General features: G+C 39.9%; 1 protein-coding gene across 45 annotated transcripts in view; it reads left to right on the top strand.

Moving 5' to 3' along the window:
• Positions 1-22,528, top strand: part of Adgrl2 (adhesion G protein-coupled receptor L2) — a 647,549-nt gene that overhangs the window by 542,172 nt on the left and 82,849 nt on the right. For all 45 annotated transcript variants that reach the window (XM_076575175.1, XM_076575176.1, XM_076575178.1 and 42 more), the window contains one exon: positions 20,896-21,109. In XM_076575175.1, the coding sequence (XP_076431290.1) occupies positions 20,896-21,109 (214 nt within the window). The remainder of the gene's footprint in view (positions 1-20,895; positions 21,110-22,528) is intronic.

The following is a 22,528-nucleotide window of genomic DNA, read 5'->3' as shown; positions in this document are numbered from 1 at the left end:
GGAAGCCTGCGTTTCCCTCCTGGGTTCCAATGTGGGCAAAGTCAGCACCTTTTACGTGGTACATTGCAACTTTGACAATATTTTTAAGTCACAATCGTCTATTAAAAACAATTATAAATGTTCATGGAATTGATACCAATTGTGAACATAGTAAATTTATAGTGTTTTCATATAAGAAGTCCATTTGTAGTGGAGAATAGTTTATAAAAATGCAAGTAAAAGCTTCATGATCAAGTCTTTCCCAGCACAGCATGTCCAGATGAGAGCGTACATGTTCCACTCTTTCTTAGGTAGTATTACTTGTTAATAGACTGCGCCACATGCAGAATCTTTGGGGGCTGAAAAGGTAAGAGAAAGATGTAGGATTTGATACTCTGCAGCAGTAGTACTGTATATATTGGAATTATTCCTAAATGCTAAGTGTGGCAAGTTAGACCTTAGTTGAAAAACCTTGTGATTATAGGAAGCAGGTGACTTCTCAGACTGTGATGCCGAGAAGTAAGCTTGCGATTTTGGAGTGTATTCTTTTAAAATAGTGAAAAATTATACTATAAATGTGCATGGTGTGTGTGTGTGTGTGCATGCACATGTGTGCCACAGTGTTGTAGGTCAGAGGACAAGAGCATTGGGGCCAAATCTCTCCTTCCATCTTTACATAGTTTCTGGAGACTTAACTCAATCATCAAGTTTTCGGGGCAAGAGTCTGTATATGCTGTACAGTCTCACTGGCCTCTGTGGTTTGAATTTTTCTTAAGAGTATAGTCTTTAAAGACAGGTCTGAGTTCATTCATTTGAGGTAGTGAATGCAGGGATTTGACTCTTGCATGCTTTGGATGTGGATAGATGGTTCAGCAGAGTCCTCCATGCTGTCTCTAAGAATTGGGAATCGATCTCGATGCCTAGACACACCTACCAGACCCTCAGGCCGTTAAGGCTGAAAGAATCATGGGTAGAGTGCTTGTGGTAAGGAAGGTGAGAAGCGCTGTGGAAATGACAGGTAAATTACCAGAGAATCTGAGATGGCCAGCAGTGAAATGATGGTACCAAGTGAGTCAGAAATGTGTCTTGATAAACAGTAAGGAAGCCTTAGGTGCTGGCGGTGTTTCTGTAGCTCACTGATTATGTTTTGGAGGTTTTCACAGCTTATTTTGCATTTTGATAAAGGTGTTGGAGCAATTTTGTATACGTTTGCCAAGCATCTAAGTTCATTTATGTGAAATGTTACATTATTAAAATGAGACCAACATATATTGGGATTTGCCTTGTTAGCAGAACTGTGAGAAAAATGTTTTGACTGGTGGTATTTTCTATTTACATATCACATAGATTTTAGATTTATTTGTATTATTTTGGATGAATACATGTGAATGAAGGTGCATGTGTGTACAGGTACATGTGTGAATGCTGGTGCATGTGTGTACAGGCCCTTAGAGGACGGCATTGGGGTGGTTCCTTAGGAGCTGTCAACATTTTTTTTGAGGCAGGGCCTCTTTCTAATGGTGGAATTACCATCCTGACTGGCTCTTTTTTTCATTGATTGTGTGATCCAATTCTGGTCTTTCTGCTTTTGCAAGGCAATCACTGTACTGACTGGGCCATCTCTCCAGATCCTTTATAGTATTTTTAAATGAAAAAAATTTAGTTAAATGATAGAGTGAAAGCATAGATGGCCACTTTGATGTGATCTTTAGTTGCTGAAGTTCTATTCAGAATCTTCCCTATTTCATATTATTTATTCTTGATAATTGGATTTTTAAAATATTACTCTTCCTGATCACTCTCTTGCAAATCAGGATCATTTTCTTTGTCCATCTTTGGTTTCATTCGCCTTTGTTTCACTGTGTGATGTACTCCCACTGTGTATTTTTAAGAAGCTGTTTAAAAGTAGAAATGGGCAAGTCTATTTTAGCAGATTATACCCTGCTTAGAACATGATGATTCCTTAATAAAGGTTTGAACAATTAATAGCAAGCTAGAAAGGATCTACAGGGCAGAGTCTCAGGATCCCAGGATGACGAGTCAGAAGACCTTGTTTTATGAACAAAATAAAACAAACAAACACTTGTTCTCCCATACCTTAAAAGCAGTCCTCGAAGTAGCAAGTAAGAGCTGTTCAGTGAGAGGAAATTGAGCTAAAAGGTTATAATGGAATTGTTTTGAAGAATTAAAATTTGATGCTATAGTGTTTGGACATGATGGGTTACATTGGCTCATTAATGTGTATTTATGAAGTAATTACTTTGCTAGAGGATTTTGAACATAATTGAAACCATCTCTATACTACTCATTCATGTTTTCTTTTCCATCTCTATTCTGAAAACACACAAATTCAAGCCATAGCGTGATAAGCACCAGGAAAATAGCTAACACGAAGAAATTCTTCATTATACCTGAGAAGATTGTAAGATTCTCTATTAAAGATAGTTATATAATTTCCCATTACTGACAAAAACTTTTGACATTGTTATTTCTCTTACTTTTGCAGATCAATTAATGTATACATTGAATATTTTTTTTAAAAGTAAGAATATTTAGAAATTCATGCGATTACTATTATCATTATTCTGTTTTTGATACAAGGTCTCATGTAGCTCAGAATGACCTTGAATTCACTGGGTAGCTAAGGATGGCCTTGACCTCCTGATTCTTCTGCCTCTGTCTGCCACAGATTCCAGTTGCACACTGGGTTCCAGTTGCACGCTATCTCACCCAGCTCAGGGTGTGATTATTTTGCTTCAGCCAAACAGTGAACAAGGAGCTTGAGATGTAGGCATGCAGGTACCGCGACAACAGCTGTAGGAAAATATACACAGCTTTTTCCAGCTCCAGAAAATAATATTTCCTTGTTCCCCTAAAGTGTTGTGTCCTAGGGAAGCTCCTCACAGCTTGCTATATAGGAATCTCCTTTCAGTTCACAGAGACCATACCACACAGAATTCTGTTCTTCCTTACGTGTAAAGTGTATAGGCAAACTTACGTGCCCCCAAATAATAAAATAGCATTTTAGAAAGACGATTAGTGTCTTATACAGACAATCCAGGTGACCCAAGCAATAGACTAAAGGCTTAGAAGCTTTTCTTTTGTTCCTTGGGAGACAGTAGAGGTCTTGAAATATGATCATCTGGCATGGATAACTAAGACATGCTGCAACCAATGCTCAGAACAATGGCAACAGCATTACATGCCATGGTGTTTTCATCATTAAAATGTTTACTGGCTGTTAAACTGCTTTGAAATTTTTTCATGTATGATTTCTAAAGAAAATTCCCATTGTGTATTATTCTAAAGCATTACTGTGTAGGAGAAATAGAAATAAAAGGGCTTATAAGACAGTCTTAGTTGCATCAAAACAATCACATTTTTAATGTGCAGTTAATATATTTAGTTTCAGTGCCTAGAGATATGTTTTAAAGAATGACTGTATTTCTAATTATGTATGTGTGTGTCTGTGCATGAGACTTGAGGTGTTTCTGACAGTCGTAAGCCACCTGACGTTGTTGCTAAGAACCAAACTCCAGACCTCTGCAAGAGCACTATGCTCTGTTAACCACCAAGTCCATTCTCCATCTCCATAGGAACGATTTTGATCAGTTTGTGTGAGGATTACGGTGATTTGCCTGGTAAATGAGATTAGCAGTATGCTGGTGAAATGGACCAGAAACAGAAAAGTGCTCCTAATCGGACTCTACATGTATGCTGATGTGGGAGGAGCATCAGCGTCAGTCTCTCAGCTTTGAACTTAAGTACTTCTTAGCCTCGTGTTCTGAGCTGTAAAAATGAGTTTTGTATTGAGTTTTTGTCATGTTTGATGATTGCCATACCTAATACATCCATGGTTAAATAAATAAATAAGTAAATAAATAAATCCTGAAGCCAGAGAATATTTCACACTTTTTAGAGGGACATGAGGTAAGTCTGGGGGACCTGGGGGTATGCTGTTGACCCTGTTTGGGAAAGAGGCAGTACTGCTTGGCTGTGACACAGAGAACACAGAGGACAGCCCTCGGAGAAATTTTTCCAATTCCAGTCAGAAAAAGGAAAGAGTGAAGAGTCCAGCAAGTAGCTTGGATGTTATTCCTGGCTTGAATTGTTCCAGGGTCCTCATGAGAATTGAGATAATATGCAGTGTATCTAGAATGTGTTCAGTCTTTGTGAGAGATGCTGCTTTCCTGACTTGGCTACCAGTGTAGCTTTAAGAAGAACGAGGAAAGAAATTGGGCTAACAGGGATTAGCTTAATTCTAATTGCTTGCAATTATGATTTCATCATACACAAACTATTTACATGTAGTCAGTTATATCTGCTGTATAATTTACCAATTAGTCTGTTTCCTTGGATAGCTGGACATGGGATCTAAACCTTTTAAAAACTGTACTAATGAAGGCAGAATTGCCAGCTGACACATTGCCCCCCCCCCCCACTAATGTGCTGGCACAATCAAACACTCGGCAGTTGTTACATTTTAATCCTTACATATAATTTATTTATTGTTTGCAAAACCTGAAGAAGAGGTGTAAGACCTTTGTTACTCCCATATGATAGGTGGGGAAACTGGAGAACAGATCCTTAAGTTGGTAAGCAACATCATTCAGCTAGCAAGCATTGGAAACCTAGCTCAGATTCAGGTGAGCTGTGTCAGACAGTACATCTGCAAAGCAGCATTAAAGAGTGATATGATTAAAGAGTTCCTAATAGTGCACCCAGCAGAGAAGATCAAGACTGCCATGGTGAATGTGCCCCCAACAGCTAGGTTGTAGAGCCCCCAAAAGGATACCTGCAAAAGTGCCATCCTGTGGTGTCAAGTAGATGCTTCTCTACAACTTAATTTAGCCTCCAGGCTTGCAGTATACAGTTGCAGAACTAAGAATTGCATTCATGTCACTGGGGAGTCTGCAAGAACATCTCGGCAAAAGGTGGATGATTCTGCAGTGCTGGCTACCAGAGGACTAAGGGTATCCTGGCTGTGTTTGTCTTTTCAGTGAGACTTGCTGTGTCGGCTTCTACAAAGACATCAGTCATCTCTTCCCCTAGATCTGTCTCTCTTCTTTGGTAGCAGATGACTTCTCTTTGAAGAGCTTAACATTGTTAGTGTGGTTTGGGATTCTTGTGCACCTAATTGGTGTATGTGCAAAACATACTATATCTCTGCCTTCGGTCTTTTGGTAAGTCTCCTGGCAATTTTCTGTTGTCTAGGGAAGGTTTGAAGTAGAGGGAACTCCTACACCCTAGATGAGAGAGGATTCAAAAAAGCTGAGCATGCAGGGAATTGCAACTGGAGAGAATGCTGTGAAGTTATAAAGATAAGGATGTGTGAATCAAATTTTAAAATAAGACAACTCTGTAGTGCGAGTCTGTCATTTAAGAGAATTTAATGGAATAAACAAATTGTAGCTTTTTTACAGTATCATTCCAGTACCGACAAAACTCTTTTTGCTTCTCTCTTTTATATTTGTAATTAATCTACAGACAAGTAATTTTCTCAGCCACCTTGCAGAATATAAACTTTAACACAGCAGAACATTGCCAACTGTGGGATGTAGTAGGGAAATGTAGATAGAAACAGACAGCAAGGAGACAGCTGGGAGTGAGCTGGGAATGAGGAAAATACCATGAGAGCTACAGAAATCATTTTGCTTAAGCAAATGATTTCCCTGTGATATAAATCTGGGCACAGGTCACCCAGGGCAAATGCATTCCAGGTAGGGTGAGAGACACCAGTTTTTGGAGAAGCCACATGGGTCTCCACTTATACACTGGCATCTGCTGTGTAGGATATGGAGGCTGTCAGCCACAAAGAAGAAAGTAATGGGACTTTCACTTCAGGTCTGAGCATAGGAAATGTTCTATTGTTGGGTTAGTCCCATAAAGGGGACAGTACTCCCTTATCATCCTGGGCTCTGTGCTCTTTGTTCATCCACTCACTGTAACTTGGTCCCTAGGGGTTGGTGGCAAGGTTTCCTGCACATTTTGATGACTGGGAACCCTTGGTGTAATGGACTGGTTTCTGTTATGTCAGAAAGGAGTTCCCAAACCTCCCCTTCTTGCCATGCATATGTATACTGTAGTAAATTTGTAATGCTTTTTTGAAAGATGCATTTTGCTATTCATTTATGTATATGTGTGTGTTTCTCTGTGTATCTGGCACATGTGTGTGGGTGTCTATGGAGGCCAGAAGAGGGTGTTGGATCTCTTAGAGCTGGAGTTATGGTTGATTGTGAACTCCCCAAAGTGGATACCAGGAACTCAGGACCATTGAAGGAGCAGCAAGCACTCCTGTGAGGCATCTCTAGCATATATATATATATATATATATATATATATATATATATATATATGTATATATATGTATATATATATACACACACACACACACACACACACACACACACACACACATATATATATCACTCAATCCCAAATCACTCAGTGTAATCATAATTTTGTTTGGTTTTCTTGACAAAATTTCACTCAGCTCAGACAGGCTGCAGATCCGCAGTGTAGCAGATGATGGCCTTAGCTCCTACTTTTCCAGAGTCTACCTCCAAACTGATCAGACTCCACAATATTTTTTATCATGTTATTTAATATTATGGTATTTTCAAGGAGGAAACCATTCTCTTTATCAAGATCCTCTAAATCACTCTCATATTGTGGGATATTACGTAGTATTAAAATTTCCACTGTCTCCTTTTGTCCAAATTACTGTCAGATTGTTAGATTGTTTTTAGAATATATTATCATAAATGGGATTTGGTAAGGATCTTTTCAGAAAGATTGTATGAGTTCATGATCTCAGAAATAGCTGAAGTATAGCATAAACATAATGAAAATGTGGGTAAATGTGATCTTAATTGCATTCAATTCCTATTCATGAAATAAAAGCAGCAAAAAATGGATTGATATATCTCCAACATTAAAAATGACTCAATGTGAAGCACTTAAATTATGAACCCAATTACTATAATAAACATCCAGATCTTTGGTAATTTGATAGGAGAAAATGCAACCAAATTTGATTTTTTTTAAAAATTCTTTTTGTTCTTGACCATTAAATACAGTATTTATTTTTATTTGCTTCTCATATTTGCTTCATTTTCTGGGCTTTGGGGGATGTTGATGTTTACCAGAGGGCATCTAATCCACAGTCTTGCCTAGGCCTTGGCCAGCATTTGGACAGAAAGTGACATCCCCAGCCCTGCTTCCCTTGACCTAATTTAAAATGGATTCTCTTGCCCTGTGTGGTGATGGTGCCATTAATTTCACACTGAGGAGGCAGAGGCAGACAGATCTCTTCAAGGCCAGCTTGGCAGGCCAGTCAAGGGTACACAGTGAGACCCAATCTCACGAGACAAACAAATTAAAAAAAATAAACACAACCACAGACAAATAAAATAAAACAATACTCTCACTTGTAGGCACTTTCCTATAAACTATTTGACCTGGTATTCTTGGTTCAGTGTTTAGTGTTTGGATTTTCCCAATCCATGTCTATGTAAAGCACTCCACACCAAGAGACAGTTGTTCAACTGTTGGCAGAAGATGGCAGCTTGTATTTCATAAATAGAATTTCATTGCAATTTCAAAAGCAGATTCACCATATGTTAGTTTGTCATTGGTAACTAGAACTTAATAATAACATAGCTTCACAAATGTAAGTGTGTGGGGTGTGGAATGAGAATTACAATAGTAAACATTTGTAGTTGCTGATCTTAATTTATGATGATTTTCAACTTGAGTAATACTTTCAGGTAAACTACATCTTAAACCATCAGTCTGTGTACTAACCCTTAATTAATTCAATATCATGCCTGGTTTTCAAATGGAGGTACTGAAATACTGGTGCTGTATTTTTAATAGATAAAGATTCTAAACCAAGTAACTTCTTGTTCAGAAGTTGTTATTGTTGACCTGAAATAGTTAACACAGTTTAGAAGCAAACCCTTCCATTCCACCTGTACAGATCATTAAATGAATACATCAGAAGGGGGACATTTTAATATGCACTGACCCAGCTGATCATTCTTCCAATACTCCCCCCTTGATGAGTAGATCTTGTTCTTTCTAATTTAGCTTTGTGAGAAACTTCAACCTCAGTCCTTATGTTTTATTATTTTTAGTCTATCTGTATTCATTATCAAACATCAATTAATATCAGTTATCAAGACAAATTGATATCAAGTATCTACTGAGACTTGACCACTCCTATGATTTTCCTAATGCATTTAATGAGTAACCCCAAAAATTTTTTTTGGCTTTTTATGTTGAAAAGTATAATTGCTGTGGATATCACTCTATATAAATAAAACACTGATGGCCAGTGACTAGACAGGAAGTATAGGCGGGACAAGGAGAGAGGAAAATTGGGGAAACAGGAAGAAGGAGGGAGAGACACTGCAGCCACCACCAGGAGAAGCAGCATGTAAAGACGCCGGTAAGCCACCAGCCACGTGGCAAGGTATAGATTTATAGAAATGGGTTAATTTAAGATATAAGAACAGTTAGCAAGAAGCCTGCCAAGGCCATACAGTTTGTAAGCTATATAAGTCTCTGTGTTTACTTGGTTGGGTCTGAGTGGCTGTGGGACTGGCGGGTGACAAAGATTTGTCCTGACTGTGGGCAAGGCAGGAAAACACTAGCTACAAATGGCACCCCACCTTGGGTGCCAGATATTGGTGAAATTATTAAGGCCACTCCACGTAGTTAAAAGGAAGATTTATTTAGTGGGTGATTTACAAATGAAGGAATAGGTAGATTGCGGGGGTCTGGGGAAGGTGTATCGCAGTCCAGTCCAGCAGTGTTCTCTGGAGCTCTGCTCAGTCAACCTCCACCATCTAGGGTCCAGGAACAGAGAGAGCGCTCGCCCATCCAGGTCTCGGGTCTCCAGACGCCTCCCTTGGCCCCGCCTCGTAGGCGTGACAGTTGCCAGAGTCTCAATGGGGGTTGGAACTTCCAGGTCCAAGCTGGAATGGCTACCCACTACAATAATTGATGGTGTTACATGTTTTTATATAATGAGGGAAATGAATATGCAAACATTTTATGGACAGAATTAAAATTTTGTAATAGAATACTGAAATTCAAATTGTGTATCATTTCAACATGTCATTAAATCCTGTTGTTTTTGTGTTAAACATTAGAAAATATTAAACACAATTTTGTGTGTGTGTGTGTGTGCCAAAATTAAGGTAGTTGTTTTCTTGAATTTTGAGATAGGATCTTAATACATAGCCCTAGCTAGCTGGGTACCTCAGGGTAACCTTGAAATTGGAGCAATTCTCCTCTGTCAGTTTCCTGAGTGGTGGATTAGCTATTGTGTAAGTCAGATTTGTATTTGATTTGTGTAACATTTGGGGAATTATGAGAAGTCATTGACGTTCATTTGTAAAGACGTATCATGTTTTACCTCTTTCTTTACTGGTTGACAGGACTAAAACACAAAACCTTTTTTTTTTTTTCAATGTCTGTGTCCTTTATCTGTTGATACCGTAACTCTTCTTCTTCAGCCCTTTAAGAAACAATACCTGTGTCTCATCATGGGCTGGAATTCTGTCTAAAGTACAGTACCATCTTTGGCTTCTAGAGGGACTTGTACACTGTGTGGGCTTCCTTCGGGTGTGGAAGTAAAGGTGTTGCCTCTAGCAAGTTTGTTAATTTATTTAACTTAGTCCAGAGTGAGCTAAGGGAGAAATTAGCACGTTCCAAGGACACAAATACAACAAGAAAAAGTGAGTGACCAGGAAAGAAATACTTGTTTCTACTTGATTTTTTTTAATGAGGTCAAAATTATAATACATGCTTGGTTTTGTTTTTTATTAGCACACAAAGCAGTGAGTTTCACTGCAGCCAACTCTTGCTTTTGTATGATGGGATGAGACTGACTGATGCATTCCTCTTCACTTGTTGAGGTGTCTTGGAGTTTTTAATTAGTTTAGAAGTATCATTGAGAATAATAGCGCAGTAGTTACAGTGCTCAGGGAGTGTCTTACATATGTGTGTGTCTGTCATGTTACTGGTTTGGTGCATTTTCCCCACAAGTTCCTACCACCCTTGAGGAATTTTTCCATCTGTTGGTGATGCGAACATTACCTTCAGTCCAACCGAGGCCTACGCATGGGAAGTGACTGCGCATGTCTTAAACTTCTTTGTATGTAGCATCAACAACCAAACTCTAAACACTGTTTTGAGGACATAAAAGGAAATCTTTCCACACTTTCTGGGTCTCAGCAGTTCATTTTTTTTAGGAGAGGCCAGATGTAAGCAGGCGTTTCCCTGCTCCCCTCTTAGAATCCTGTTGGAAACTCTTCCTCCGGGCAGAAGCAGCTTCTCGGTTGTCTTCAGTAGTATTAGTTTATTTGTTTTGTTTTTTTAAGGTAAAATTTCAAGATACTCCTTTGTGATTTTAGGGAAAACAGTGTCACTTTTAAAAGGAACTTAGAGATAAACTGGTCATGGTGATCCAAGTGTGTAATTCCAGGAGGTGGGCACGGGAAGATGGTAAGTTCAAGAGCAGCCACTGCCACACAGTGAGTTCGAGAACAGCCTAGAATACATGAGACCTTGTGGTAAAAAAAAAAAAATAGTAATAAAGGTGTGTAAGATGAAAGGGTGAAACTGCTTCATCCTTTACTGGAAAAAGAAATTGATGGCTGGTATTTTTGTCAGTGACAGATGATTGGAATGGGTAACTGAAAGGCAGGATTCCAACTGGATTCATTTCCTTGGGAAGCTGCTGGCCTTTTTCAAACAGGACTCTTTCAGGAGTCCTGTTTGAGTCAGCACTGGTTGACTGCAGTCACCTTAGGATTCCCTGTTAACATGCAGAGAAAAGAGTGGGTGGTTTCACTGGAGTTTCAGAGTTGTTAATGCTGATTCTGGAATCCCCACTAATTGGCCTTCCCTGACCAAGGTGGAGCCTCTTTACACTTGAGAGTTTACTGTTGCCTAATAAAAGTTGATTAATATAGAAGTCCTAATTCGAGTGTGGTGCTGTCCTCACTGAGAACCATGCTCAGTCTACCTTTTAAGTAATGAGATTGTGACTAGTAGCTTTCTGCCTTTTTTCTGCATTTTAGAAAAACATATTGTTTATATTTAAGTACAACAGGAGAATGATAGAGTAGCCCTCCAAATCTGTGTTCCCTTTGGTCTGTGAGTCTTGTTGGAAGTGTAGTTGAAATGGACTCTAATGAAGTTACAGGAAAGGAATGGGGTCTTGTTTAGTCTGCTTGGCTGGGGGGGGGGACCATACTGGATGCAGGAGTAAATTTCACATTTCTCTATTCTTCTTATTTCATTGCTTTTAAGAACAAATAGTTCTTCAAGTCTGGGTGGGAGAATTAATGGAATTCTGATAACAAAGGGATAGAAGAGGGAATTGTGAAATTGATTCTATTCATTGGTGAGAGGTGGCAGCCCCTACCTGAGATAATAAATTGTTTTTCATTCCTTATTCTGTAATTATTTTCTAGTTTCTTTGTTGACAGTACATGAATTATACAGATACTCTTGAGAACTTTGACTTAGTTGTACAAAGTGACGGCTTAGGAAGATTTCCTTACTGATGCTAACTCTTTAGAAACTTTTAGCTAGCTGGAAACAGAAATATTGGGAAGAATACTTTATTTTCTTGAAAAGAAACAAGTGGTTCCCTGCTCTTTGTTTTGCTTTTGTGTAATTAATGACCACAAGAGTTGACTGACTTTGATCTCCAGCTGCTGTTCCTTCAACAGGCTTAGTTTTCAGAGGGTGAGTTAGGTGAAGACCCTCTTCCCCAAGGAGATACCTCCCTCCGTGTCAGTTAACCAGACACAGGTCCATCATCATGTTGATTCAGGTGTATTCCTTTGTCCACAGGAGCAGTAGGACACAGTAGGTGCAGTGTGAATATCTAAGCCTGAGGCCAGCCTTTCCTTTCTGTTGTCAGGGAAGCCTTGGATTGTTTTTGTTTGTTTGAATTCTTTTTCCTTTGTTTTTGAGACAGGGTTTCAGGTAGCCCGGGCTGACCTCAGATTGAATGTGCAGCTGAGCATGGCTTTGAACTTCCGATTCTTCTGTCTCCTCCATTGCTGGGGTTACAGGCATACACCATAGTACCTAAATATGAGGTCCTGGGGTGGTGGATGCAGAGCTTCCTGTATGCTGAAAAAGGAATCTACCAACCAAGCTACAGGCTATGGGTAACTCCACAATACTGAGAGTCTGAATATGAAATATGAAATCCATTGGCAAGGTTTCTGAAGCAGACTGGAATTAAGGAAGTCTGTCTTTGTGAACTTTGGAGAAGTTATGGTTGCATGCTGAGACTCTTAAAAACACCTCTTCCTGTGGCTTATGTTATTTTTGTAGACATCCTTGCTGGGAGTTTTTCCTTTAAAGTGCAGGATTAAACCTGTCATGTTTTATAACGCAGACTGCTGTGTTTTAATGACACTTGTGAATTATTACTCAGTGGTGGATAATTTGGAAGTTTTTAAGAGAGAGAGAGAGATCAATTTCGTTCTAATAAGTACTTTAATCCCAGATGTTTTGTAGGACTCATAATGAGTTCTTTTCTCAGAATATGGAGAAGATTTTCGAAGTGTTAGTTTTTAACCTAACAGCTGGAGGGGTTCCCACACTTTGACATTGGAGGTTCACCAGGATTAGTGAAACTTCACAAATGTCAGAATTTTTGCCCCATGTAGTTTATGTAATTATATTTTTTTCAGTTTTTCATTATAAATTTATTTAATTTAAATTTTGTTTTTGTTTTCGAGACATGGTTTCTCTGTGTAGCCCTGGCTGCTCTGGAACTCGATCTGTAGACAGGCTGGCCTCACAGAGATCTGCCTGCCTCTGCCCCCAAGTGCTGGGATTAAAAGCGTGTGCCACCACACCCGACTTACTTTTAAGTTTTTAAACAATATATTTCCAAAGAAAACTATAGGATTTTTGGATTTAAATTGATTTTATTTAAGTTACTATAAATATTTTTAAAAAGTAAGCTTTTTTGAAATACTTTATAATTTTTAAACATCAAGTGAACTTTTTTTTACTCTAAAATAAGTGACTGATTCTAAACCCAAATGACATGGAAAGCTAAGGCAGAGCATGGGCAGGTGGCTCCGTGGGTAAAGATGCTTGATGCCAGCCAAGCTTGATGACCAGAGTTCCATCCATGGGCACACATGGCAGGAGAAGAGAACTGACTCCCATGGCTTGTCTTCTGGCTACAGGTGTGTGCATGTGTGTGTGCACATGGACACACACACACACACACACACACACACACACACACACACATTGAATTAAATAAGTGTAGTAAGATTTAAGAAACCAAAGCCGGTTGTGGTAACCAGTACATTCCTTTAATCCCCGCTTTCAGGATGCCGAGGCAGGCAGATCTTTGTGAGTTCAAGGCCAGCCTGGTCTATAAGTTCTAGGACATCTAGGACTACACAGAGAAACCCTATGTCGAAAAAGAAACAAAAATGATTTAAGAAGCTAAAGCATGTTGTGCCTCTCTGTATTGAGTGGTGTAGTCACATTATTCTAAATGCAAGGAATGTTTTCTGTTGTAAGAATACTGTCTTTTTGTTTTGGGTTTCACACAATCTTTACATACAGACTCCTGCATTTTCTAGACCAGTGTCCCTATGCTGGGCAATGGGAGTTGTATCCTTTTGTTCTCCTTATTGTTAGTATTAAAACAAGGCCATAGGTGAAAGGTTTCATACTATCCACAAGTCATAGTTTAAGCCTCTCACCACATACACCTCAAAGGAATTGTATATCAGTAGACACAGAAACCTTGGTGTCTTAGTTTAAATAGATACTCCTTTTTAATGCATATGTATTCATATCTGTTTGTGTGTGTGTGTGTGTGTGTGTGTGTGTGAGAGAGAGAGAGAGAGAGAGAGAGAGAGAGAGAGAGAGAGAGAGAGAGAGAGAGAGAGAGAGAGCATGCCTTGGAGGTCAAAGGATAGCTTACGGGTGTAGAGGATAATTTTTATGAGTCAGGTTTCTCTTTCTGACGAGTGGGTCCCAGAGTTTGAACTCAGGTCTTCAGGCTTCTCAGCAAGTACCTTTATCAATGAGCCATCTCATCAGCGCTGATAAAGTTATTTTAAACATTGGAGTCGTCAAGAAAGTGAAGAGCATCAAGCTCCCACAAACCGACCGGAAATCATGTCTCTAACATCTTACCTTTAAACATAAAGAGTTTTCTTACGCACTTGAGATTTTAAAAATTGTGTTTCATTGACACCATGAATATGCAGAGGTAAACGGAACTGTTGAACTATTAGTGAACTAATTTCTCTTTGAGACTTGCTCTTAGCACTCTTTCATTGCAGGAAGAGTCCTCATTAGCATATATAAATGGAAGTAATTCCGAGATTTCATAGGCCAGCACTAGTAATAAGTGGTGGCCCGAGTTAATGTCTCAGTGCAGCTAGAAGTCACAGCTCCAGTTCCATGGAGGTCCCGAATAATCAAAAGCCGCTGTTCTCACCAGGACCTGAAGACAGCATGAGCAGTACCCTCCATGACAGGGGTTAATTCAGAATAGTTGAGACTAGCAGTACCAGGGAAGGCGAGGTTTTTATATTCTAGTTAATAAGAACCCGTTTTATAGGGACGATTCCTACAGCAATGTGTACAAGCCTGAATGGAGATAAGGTAGAATGGCCAAGTGGCTATTACCACAGGCTTCAAGTCCAACAATGTGCTGTTTGTTGACAAAGCACCGTATTATCTTGCAAAGATGCTTATGAAGGATGTGACAGCAGTGGTGGCATTCCAGTTCTGACCTTGCAGGTTACCATCCTAGCAGTGCGTCTGTTACCGGGAGCTGCCTCCTAAATGCAGATGATTTCAGACCCAAGTCCCTGCACCTGTTGCCCAGAGGTATTTACTCCAATCACTAGCCTAGAGCAGGGAGAGTTATTGCTTGACATTTTATAGCTTGGGGGGAAGAAACTGTCTTTGTAGAATCATTTGTTCCGAGAGGAGAACCAGAGCAAAGCAGTTCATTTCACTCCGAGCGCCACTCTTTGGCAGTATCCACATTTGCGCCGCACCAAGATGCAGTATTGATTTTCCCCCTCACAGAATCCTCCCACAAGTTCTTTCTTCAATTGTCAGCATTGCAAGATGGATTGGATTACACTTTGCCAGTTGGAATGCTTTTTTGAGGGGGGGGCATTGAAATAAAAATAGATTGCAAGTACAGCTAGGAATACATGCAGTGAACATGTGGTTACAAGGCTTTAATTTAGGGATTTTGTGATGTTGATCGTGTGGCCATTTAACAGAGTACTTGACCATCATGCGCAGTTTTCTTTTCTCCTCCTGTTCTCCCCCAAGACTGACAGCACACAGCACACCATAACTACACCCTCCGTAGCGAGACCTACTGCTGATGGCTGTCATGATGTGGAGAGTCAGGAAAGCACCTTGTCAGAACATCCGTCCAGCATGTGGAACCATGGGAAACTTAAATCTTCCATAGCCTCTATTTATTCCTCTGTAAAACAGTGACCTTAATAGTTCCCATCAATAAGGGTTTTTGAAGGATCGTTAGCCACTAAACATTTGAAATATCTTCAGAGGGGTTTCTGACAGTGGTGAGATAAAATTCTCGGCAGTGGCTATTTGGGACTGTGGAAATGAACCAAAGCCAGACAGACAGGCAATGGTGAGCATTTGTTTGTGAAAATTTACTGAACTTCCACCAGGAACAGTAGGACCCACAGCCCTCCAGCATTAAGCCCCCACTTACCCATCTCTCCTCACTCCACCATGGTAGCATTTTTGCAGGGCAACACTGTTCCTATTAAGCTGTGGCTTTGCTGCCAGGTGGACTTGACGGGCTTTGGAGTTGAGGATGGAAACGATAGTCCAGTGCTATTGTCACTGAAAGTGCCCATGGGGGTGCCTCCTAGCTCCCTAGCTTCATTTGATGGGGGTTTCAGTTGAGAGGACAGTGCAGGCATGCATTCTCAAATGTCCGGTAGGCAGATCCTGGAAACAATGGGAGCTGTGTCTTTTCCATGCTTGCTTGTCCAGCTAGGAAGAGTGATAAGACAGGAGAGGAGGGGCGAGGACTTGGCAGGAAGGAGTCCCCAAGGCTAACTTCAGAAGGCCTCAGTGATGTCTTCTCCCGCTCAGACCAGCCGAGTGTGGAGACACTCCCAAGGGCTCCTAGCTTCTGTGCAATTGTGCTCAGTCTTTGGTTGACCATAGAGCTGCACACAGAGATGGGTGATCTGTATGAATCCAGGCTGGAAACTAGAGCACGGGGCAGAGACCAGGTGACTGTGCAGTCAGGAGGAGTCAGAGCTGTGGATCTGTGCCAGGCCCTGAAGACAGTGCCGCAGCGCCAGCAGCTCGGGGAAGAAAAGCTAAAGTCAGAGTTGCCAGCAGGATGTTGTCTAAAAAGCACAGTTTTCAACAACAGTTTTATGAGATATGCAAACAAGAAGGTTGACCCATACTCAGGAGAAAACACATCTAGCAGAAGCCGCCTTAGATAGAGGCCCAGATGATAGATTTAGCTGGTAAACATTTCAAAGCAGCTATTATGGATATGTTCAAAGATTAGAATAAAACCATATTAGAGAATTAAGAGGAATTATGATGACAGAGAGTTAACAAATACACAGTCTCAGTAGAGAAATAAAACTATTTTTAAAAGACCTCAGAGACGGTCTTGGCACATCTTCACTCTATCACTGGTGGAAGTAAATGAGTGTTTTCCTCAACAAATACACACGTCTCCGTTTCCTCTGCTCCGAGATCCTGACTCCCTGGGTCTGGAGTAGAGCTGCAAGCTGTGCCCTCTTAGAAGATGTTACCGGTGACTCTTCTGGCGTGATCCCATTCAGTGATACGTATTCTAGGATGGCCACTTGTGAATAAAAGTCATGTAAAGGAAGAAGTGGCGTTAAGAAATGACAGCCACACCCATGGCGATTGCTGTCTGTAACTCAGGAAGAACAAGGAGTCACTGCGTGTGGTTTTGCCAGGAATATGTTTTTTGTCATTCGTTGGTTTTCCTTAGTGAAAACCCTGAGTTTTACTGAAGATGTTCTGACTTCTTGTGACCTTATATGTCAAGTATCAAGAGGTTAACATTCACTCAAGTTTTCATGGAAGCAATGTGGGGTGACTGAAGGAGGCACAGATCACCTTTTTCTTAAAAATGTGTATGAAGTTTTCTGTAATTGACATCTCTGTGTTTTCTCCTGCCCCATAAGTCTTTGGTTAAAATAGCTAATCCAGAGAGGAGCTGTCCTGTGACAAAGGAACTCTGTCTAGTTTATAAGACACTTTTGAGAATTTTCTGGACAGTTCCTTATCATCTGCATTGTCCCTCCACACTGCATCCAATGCCTGATGTCCACAGCTCAGAGAAGTAGAGCGGATGCTTTATTGATTGGGGGTCCCTAGGAAAAAAATTGAAACATTGTTGTATGATATTTTGTTTGTGTTCTGACAAATAAAGTTTGCCTAGACATCAGAGAAGCAGAGCAGCAGCCACTAGAGACTTTTTACCTCTATGAATTCTCTGATTGAATGGGGGTCAAGATCCTGTCTCCACCCATCTTATATTCCATAGTGCTGTGATTAAAGGTGTGCCCCATCACTACCTGGCTCTGTTTCTCTCTTAGACTGGTTCAATATCCTGTAGCCCAGGGTGGCCTTGAACGCCTGATCTTCATGCTTCCTCCTTCCAAGTGCTGGGATTAAAGGTGTGTGCCACCACTGCCTGGCCTCTATGGTTAACTAGTGGCTCGCTCTGCCTGCTGATCTCCAGGAAAGCTTTAATTGTCAGAGCACAAACAAAATATCATACAACAAAACATCATGCATATGTTTAGAAGGATTGTTTAGACTCATAACCTGGGAAAATCTCACACAATTTTTAACTAATTTTATTTGTTCAGAAAAGGAAGTGAGAACTTAGGAAAATAGAGTTTTGGCTCAAGTTTTTAAGATCCCCCACCCCCCCATACACAAAGATTTAAGTGCCTATTGTTCTTTTCGTATGGATGAATCTATTCATTATCTGCTTTGTATTAGACTGTGTATGTACAATTCTACAAGTATCCTTTTCATTATGATTCTGTACCATTCATTGAAGCCATACAGATACAGGGCAATGGAATTGTAACTAAGAACCTTATCAGAGTCTAGCAGGTAGATATGTGTTAAAGATGAGCATCATGTGTGACCAGTGAGCATGTTGGTAAAGACAAAAGTTCAAAGAAAACAGGAAAGAACCAGAATTCGGCAAAGAGATGATTTATGATCTGAAACAACAGACATTGTAACTTTAGGTAAACAGTAGTTGCTGTAGCAAACTCCTGAGTTCTTTGCAGTGGAAACACAAGAACCCTGATCTGCTTCTTGCTGTGGATTCCATACTAGACATCCCCTAAATAATTAAAGAATGCTGATCATTCCTTCCCTTACTTGACCATTTTGGGTGACTGTGATGTAGGCTGTGAAATTTCCTCTGTGTTAACAAAACAGCAAGACACTGGGCTATATTGTTCCTTGGGTAGCTTTCACAAGCAGAAGAAAATTCACTTAGATCCATACTCAGACTCCTGCACACTGACAAAAACCAAAATTAAAAGGCACAGCTTAGAAATCACAGAACTTTGTAATCAATTCTGGGTTTGGGTTTTTTTTTTAAATAAAATAGTACCTAGTTTGAACTATGCTCCAAGCCAGTCTTTTAATAGCATGTTCTAATATTCCTAAGATTTTCTAATAATATGATTTATTCTGCTCTATTATGGAATTATAATTGCAAATCACCTCAGCCTTTAATGTAGGTTACACTCTAAAATTTTATTGATGTCACTTGTTTGAATTTGCTCGTTGCTTTCCCCAGAAATAAATAAGAGCTTGTGAAGCCATACAAATATTTTTAAATAAGACAAATGTAGCAGTATTAGTTAAGTTGCTTTTAAAATACAGGATCAGAAAAGGGGTCAAATGTATCAGACCTTGTAGGGGAAGAAATACCTTTTATACATTTGTCCAGGTAACGATTGTACCCTGAGTCGCCAAGCTTTATGTCCATCCTTGTTAATTGCACACACCTCCTTATGTCCAGTGTTCTCATATTATCATGGACTTTAGGGGGACCTCCCCAGATTTGGGGATTGTCGTACTTCCTGAAATGCTTGTAGGTTATCTAATTATTGTAGAATATCTAATTATTTTCTTCCCTCTGGAGTCTAGAGGAATGCTTTTGTGCTGATATATGAGTATGTGGTACAGGAACCCTTTTATAGGATGAGGCACCTTAGAAGGCTTTGAAGTAGTGAGGGCATTGTGCAGCAGAGACAGAGAAGGGGTCACCAGTGTGTACTTATCCAGACACACCCAACACTCTGGGCTGGAGTTTATAACCTGAAGCAGTTTCTTCTTCCTTTGTTGGGGTTTTTCCTGTAATTGAACTATAGGGGGTGGACCACAGGATGCAGAGGAAGTAAAACAACAGAGATAAGATAGTAAAACAGCATGGTGGTTCACACCTTTAACCCTACCACTCAAGTTTGGAAGCAGACGCCTGTGATCTCTGAGTTCGAGGCTAGTCTTGCCTGCATAACAAGTTACAGACCAGGTAGAGCTAGCGTGAGACCCTGTCTCCAAAACAAACAAATATGAAACATTAAAGTTGTTATAGGGATGTTGTCCATGGTGGCGAGCAAGGAAGTGGAAACGGGACTCCAGCGCCTGAGAGACTGTTGCTATGGTGACTCATCCCCAGGTAGCTCCCCGCACTGGTGCATCTAGAGCCGCTTGTCTTCCTCCATCATTGTCTTCTCTCCTCCACTTTCTCTGTGTCTGACCACCGGCCTGTGCTCTAGTGTAATTCGTGGAATCTCTGTTTGGGATTCTGGCTTAGATTTGCCCGGACAGGTGGATCAGTGGAGAAAGGTGTTTGCCACACAAGCCTAATGACCTGAGTTAAACTCTAGAACACACGTAACGTAGAAGGAAAGAACCAACTACAGAAAGTTGTCCTCTGACATCCGCTCATGTGCCCATAGTGCATACATCATGCATTAATAATAATAATTTAAAAAAACCTTAAAATTCTCGACGTAGGTTCCACTCATGATTCTTTTCTAGCGCATGCACCTGTTGTATCATATGTAATTCATACAGCACGTAAGCATTTCTTGTGTCTTACAGGTAGAAAAGCTAATGCGATAGACAGTCTACTTCATTTTATAGATTGTGTAACATAAAAAACTTTCTCTCTTTGATGGTCTTTATTGAAATGGGTTGGCTCAGTGCTGTCTCCTGTCAGTGACGTCACTTTTAAAAACAGTGTCTATAAATTAAAAATGTTATTGTGCCCTTGTATGTATTATTGTCATAACTCTCATAGTTATTTTAGGAAGACCTTCTAATATAAAGTAGTGTTACAGTAATGATTCTGCCAATAATTAATATGTGTACATTAACAATGGGACAGAAGGATGGAGTATGGAAGAGTTGTCTTTACACTTGTGACAATTCGTCCTTGATTAGATGTTTAGATACATATAAAACTGACAAGTGTTCATGAAGTCAGTTAAATTTGTCATTTTTATTTGAACCAACACAAGACATTTAGTTGTGTTTATATTAGACTATAGAGAAAATGACTTTTAAAGGTAATTTTAAGATGTCTTATAAGGATGATGAGTCCAGATAAAGATGCATAAAAGTACCTCATAGTAACCTTTAGAATGAGAATTAAGAATAAATTAATTAAGAATAAATACATGAAATCCTGACACCTCTTGACTGTAGTAAAACATGTCTCTTGAAAATGCCTTATTGACATAATCTATTTAATACTTGAGTTCAACCTTAACTTTCTGTTTTAATCTTCTTCACTTTTAGGTTTCAGCAGAGCAGCCTTACCATTCGGGTTAGTTAGACGAGAACTATCCTGTGAAGGTTATTCTATAGACCTGCGATGTCCAGGCAGTGATGTCATCATGATTGAGAGTGCTAACTATGGTCGGACAGACGACAAGATCTGTGATGCAGACCCCTTTCAGATGGAGAACACAGACTGCTACCTCCCTGATGCCTTCAAAATCATGACTCAAAGGTAGATACGTGTGTACACATGTCCTGTTTTAGCTACTGTAGCCAAAGGTTAAAGTTAGTGTCTTTCCAAAGTGAACAGATGCTACCCACAGCCAAGCTTGTGAATTACTGTTAGATTTTTACTCACTAATGTTAATATCTGCATTGCATTATGTTTTCTGCAATGTTTAAATCTACATATCATCTTACTATAAATGACAGAATATATAGGAATCTAGAACACATACCTTCATTTTATAGACCATAAAATAAAAAGAAGGAAGATTTCAAATGTAAGCTTATGTCTCAGGACTTCAGAAATTTGAAGTATTTCCTATAATCATAAAGAATGTTATGTATTTGGAACTTAGTCAGTAATTGCTCCTTATCCTTATGTTGTTTTAAATGAGTTTTTTACAGCAGTATAAGGTCACATCAAAATTGAGTGGAAAGTGCAATGTTTCCATGTAACCCGACTCTGTGTGTGTGTGTGTGTGTGTGTGTGTGTGTGTGTGTGTGTGTGTGTGTAGATTCTGGTGTGGAGTTGTGTTTTCAGCTTATGTTGGTAAATGCCCAGGAGTGCAACTACTCGAATGTATAATAAAAATTCATGCAAATTTATAAGAAACCTCCATTTGGGTTTGATGTGGCTTACCTATAAATCCTGGTGCTTAGTAGGCTGAGGCAGGAGGATTGTGAGTTTTAGGCTGTTCTGGACTTCATGGAGAAGTTCTGTCCCCTGCCAGTCTTCCCCTCACTCACATTTCTAAAGGGGTGGGTGGGAGGTCTATGTATGTGTACAAACTGTCTTCCAAAGCAGCTGCTTTACCATTTTGCTCCCCTACAACCAGAGAGTGGTCAGAATTCTTACCCCACACTTACTCTGGCATTTAGTGTTGACAGTGTTTGAATCTTAGCCATTTTTAAGCATCTCCTTGTTTCAATTTGTAATTCCTTAATGATGTGCAGTGTGGGACTTATTCCCATGTGCTCTCTGCTTTCTGTTTGTGTTCCCTGAGATAGTGTCTGTTAGTTCTTAGATACTCCCCCGCCCCCCGCCATAACTCAGGCTTCTTGTTTAGTTTTGAGAATTCTTGTACATTTAGGATGGAAACTATCTTTTCAGTTATGTCATTTGTAAATGTTCCCAACATGTAACTGGGTTTTGTTCTGTGTTCTCGGTCCTTAACCTTAAAAGCAACAACAGAAAAAGGATAGATGCAAGTTCAGAAGCATCTAGCTAAGTGTGGTCCCATGTGTCCTCATGGAACTGTAGATGAAATCCTTCCAAACAGCTAAATGATCTCCGATGTCCAGGGGAACAGCTTTACCTTTACCCAACCGTGGCTGCAGGGAAGGTTATGGGTTTGGAGCAGTGTGTTCATGTATAAAATTGGCTGAAAATGAGATACATTTCTGAATGAGGACATCTGTCCTCTTC

This window comes from Peromyscus maniculatus, chromosome 6, assembly GCF_049852395.1.
Source record: "Peromyscus maniculatus bairdii isolate BWxNUB_F1_BW_parent chromosome 6, HU_Pman_BW_mat_3.1, whole genome shotgun sequence".
In the NCBI taxonomy this organism is placed as follows: Eukaryota; Metazoa; Chordata; class Mammalia; order Rodentia; family Cricetidae; genus Peromyscus; species Peromyscus maniculatus.
This window is presented reverse-complemented; position numbering and strand designations above follow the sequence as displayed.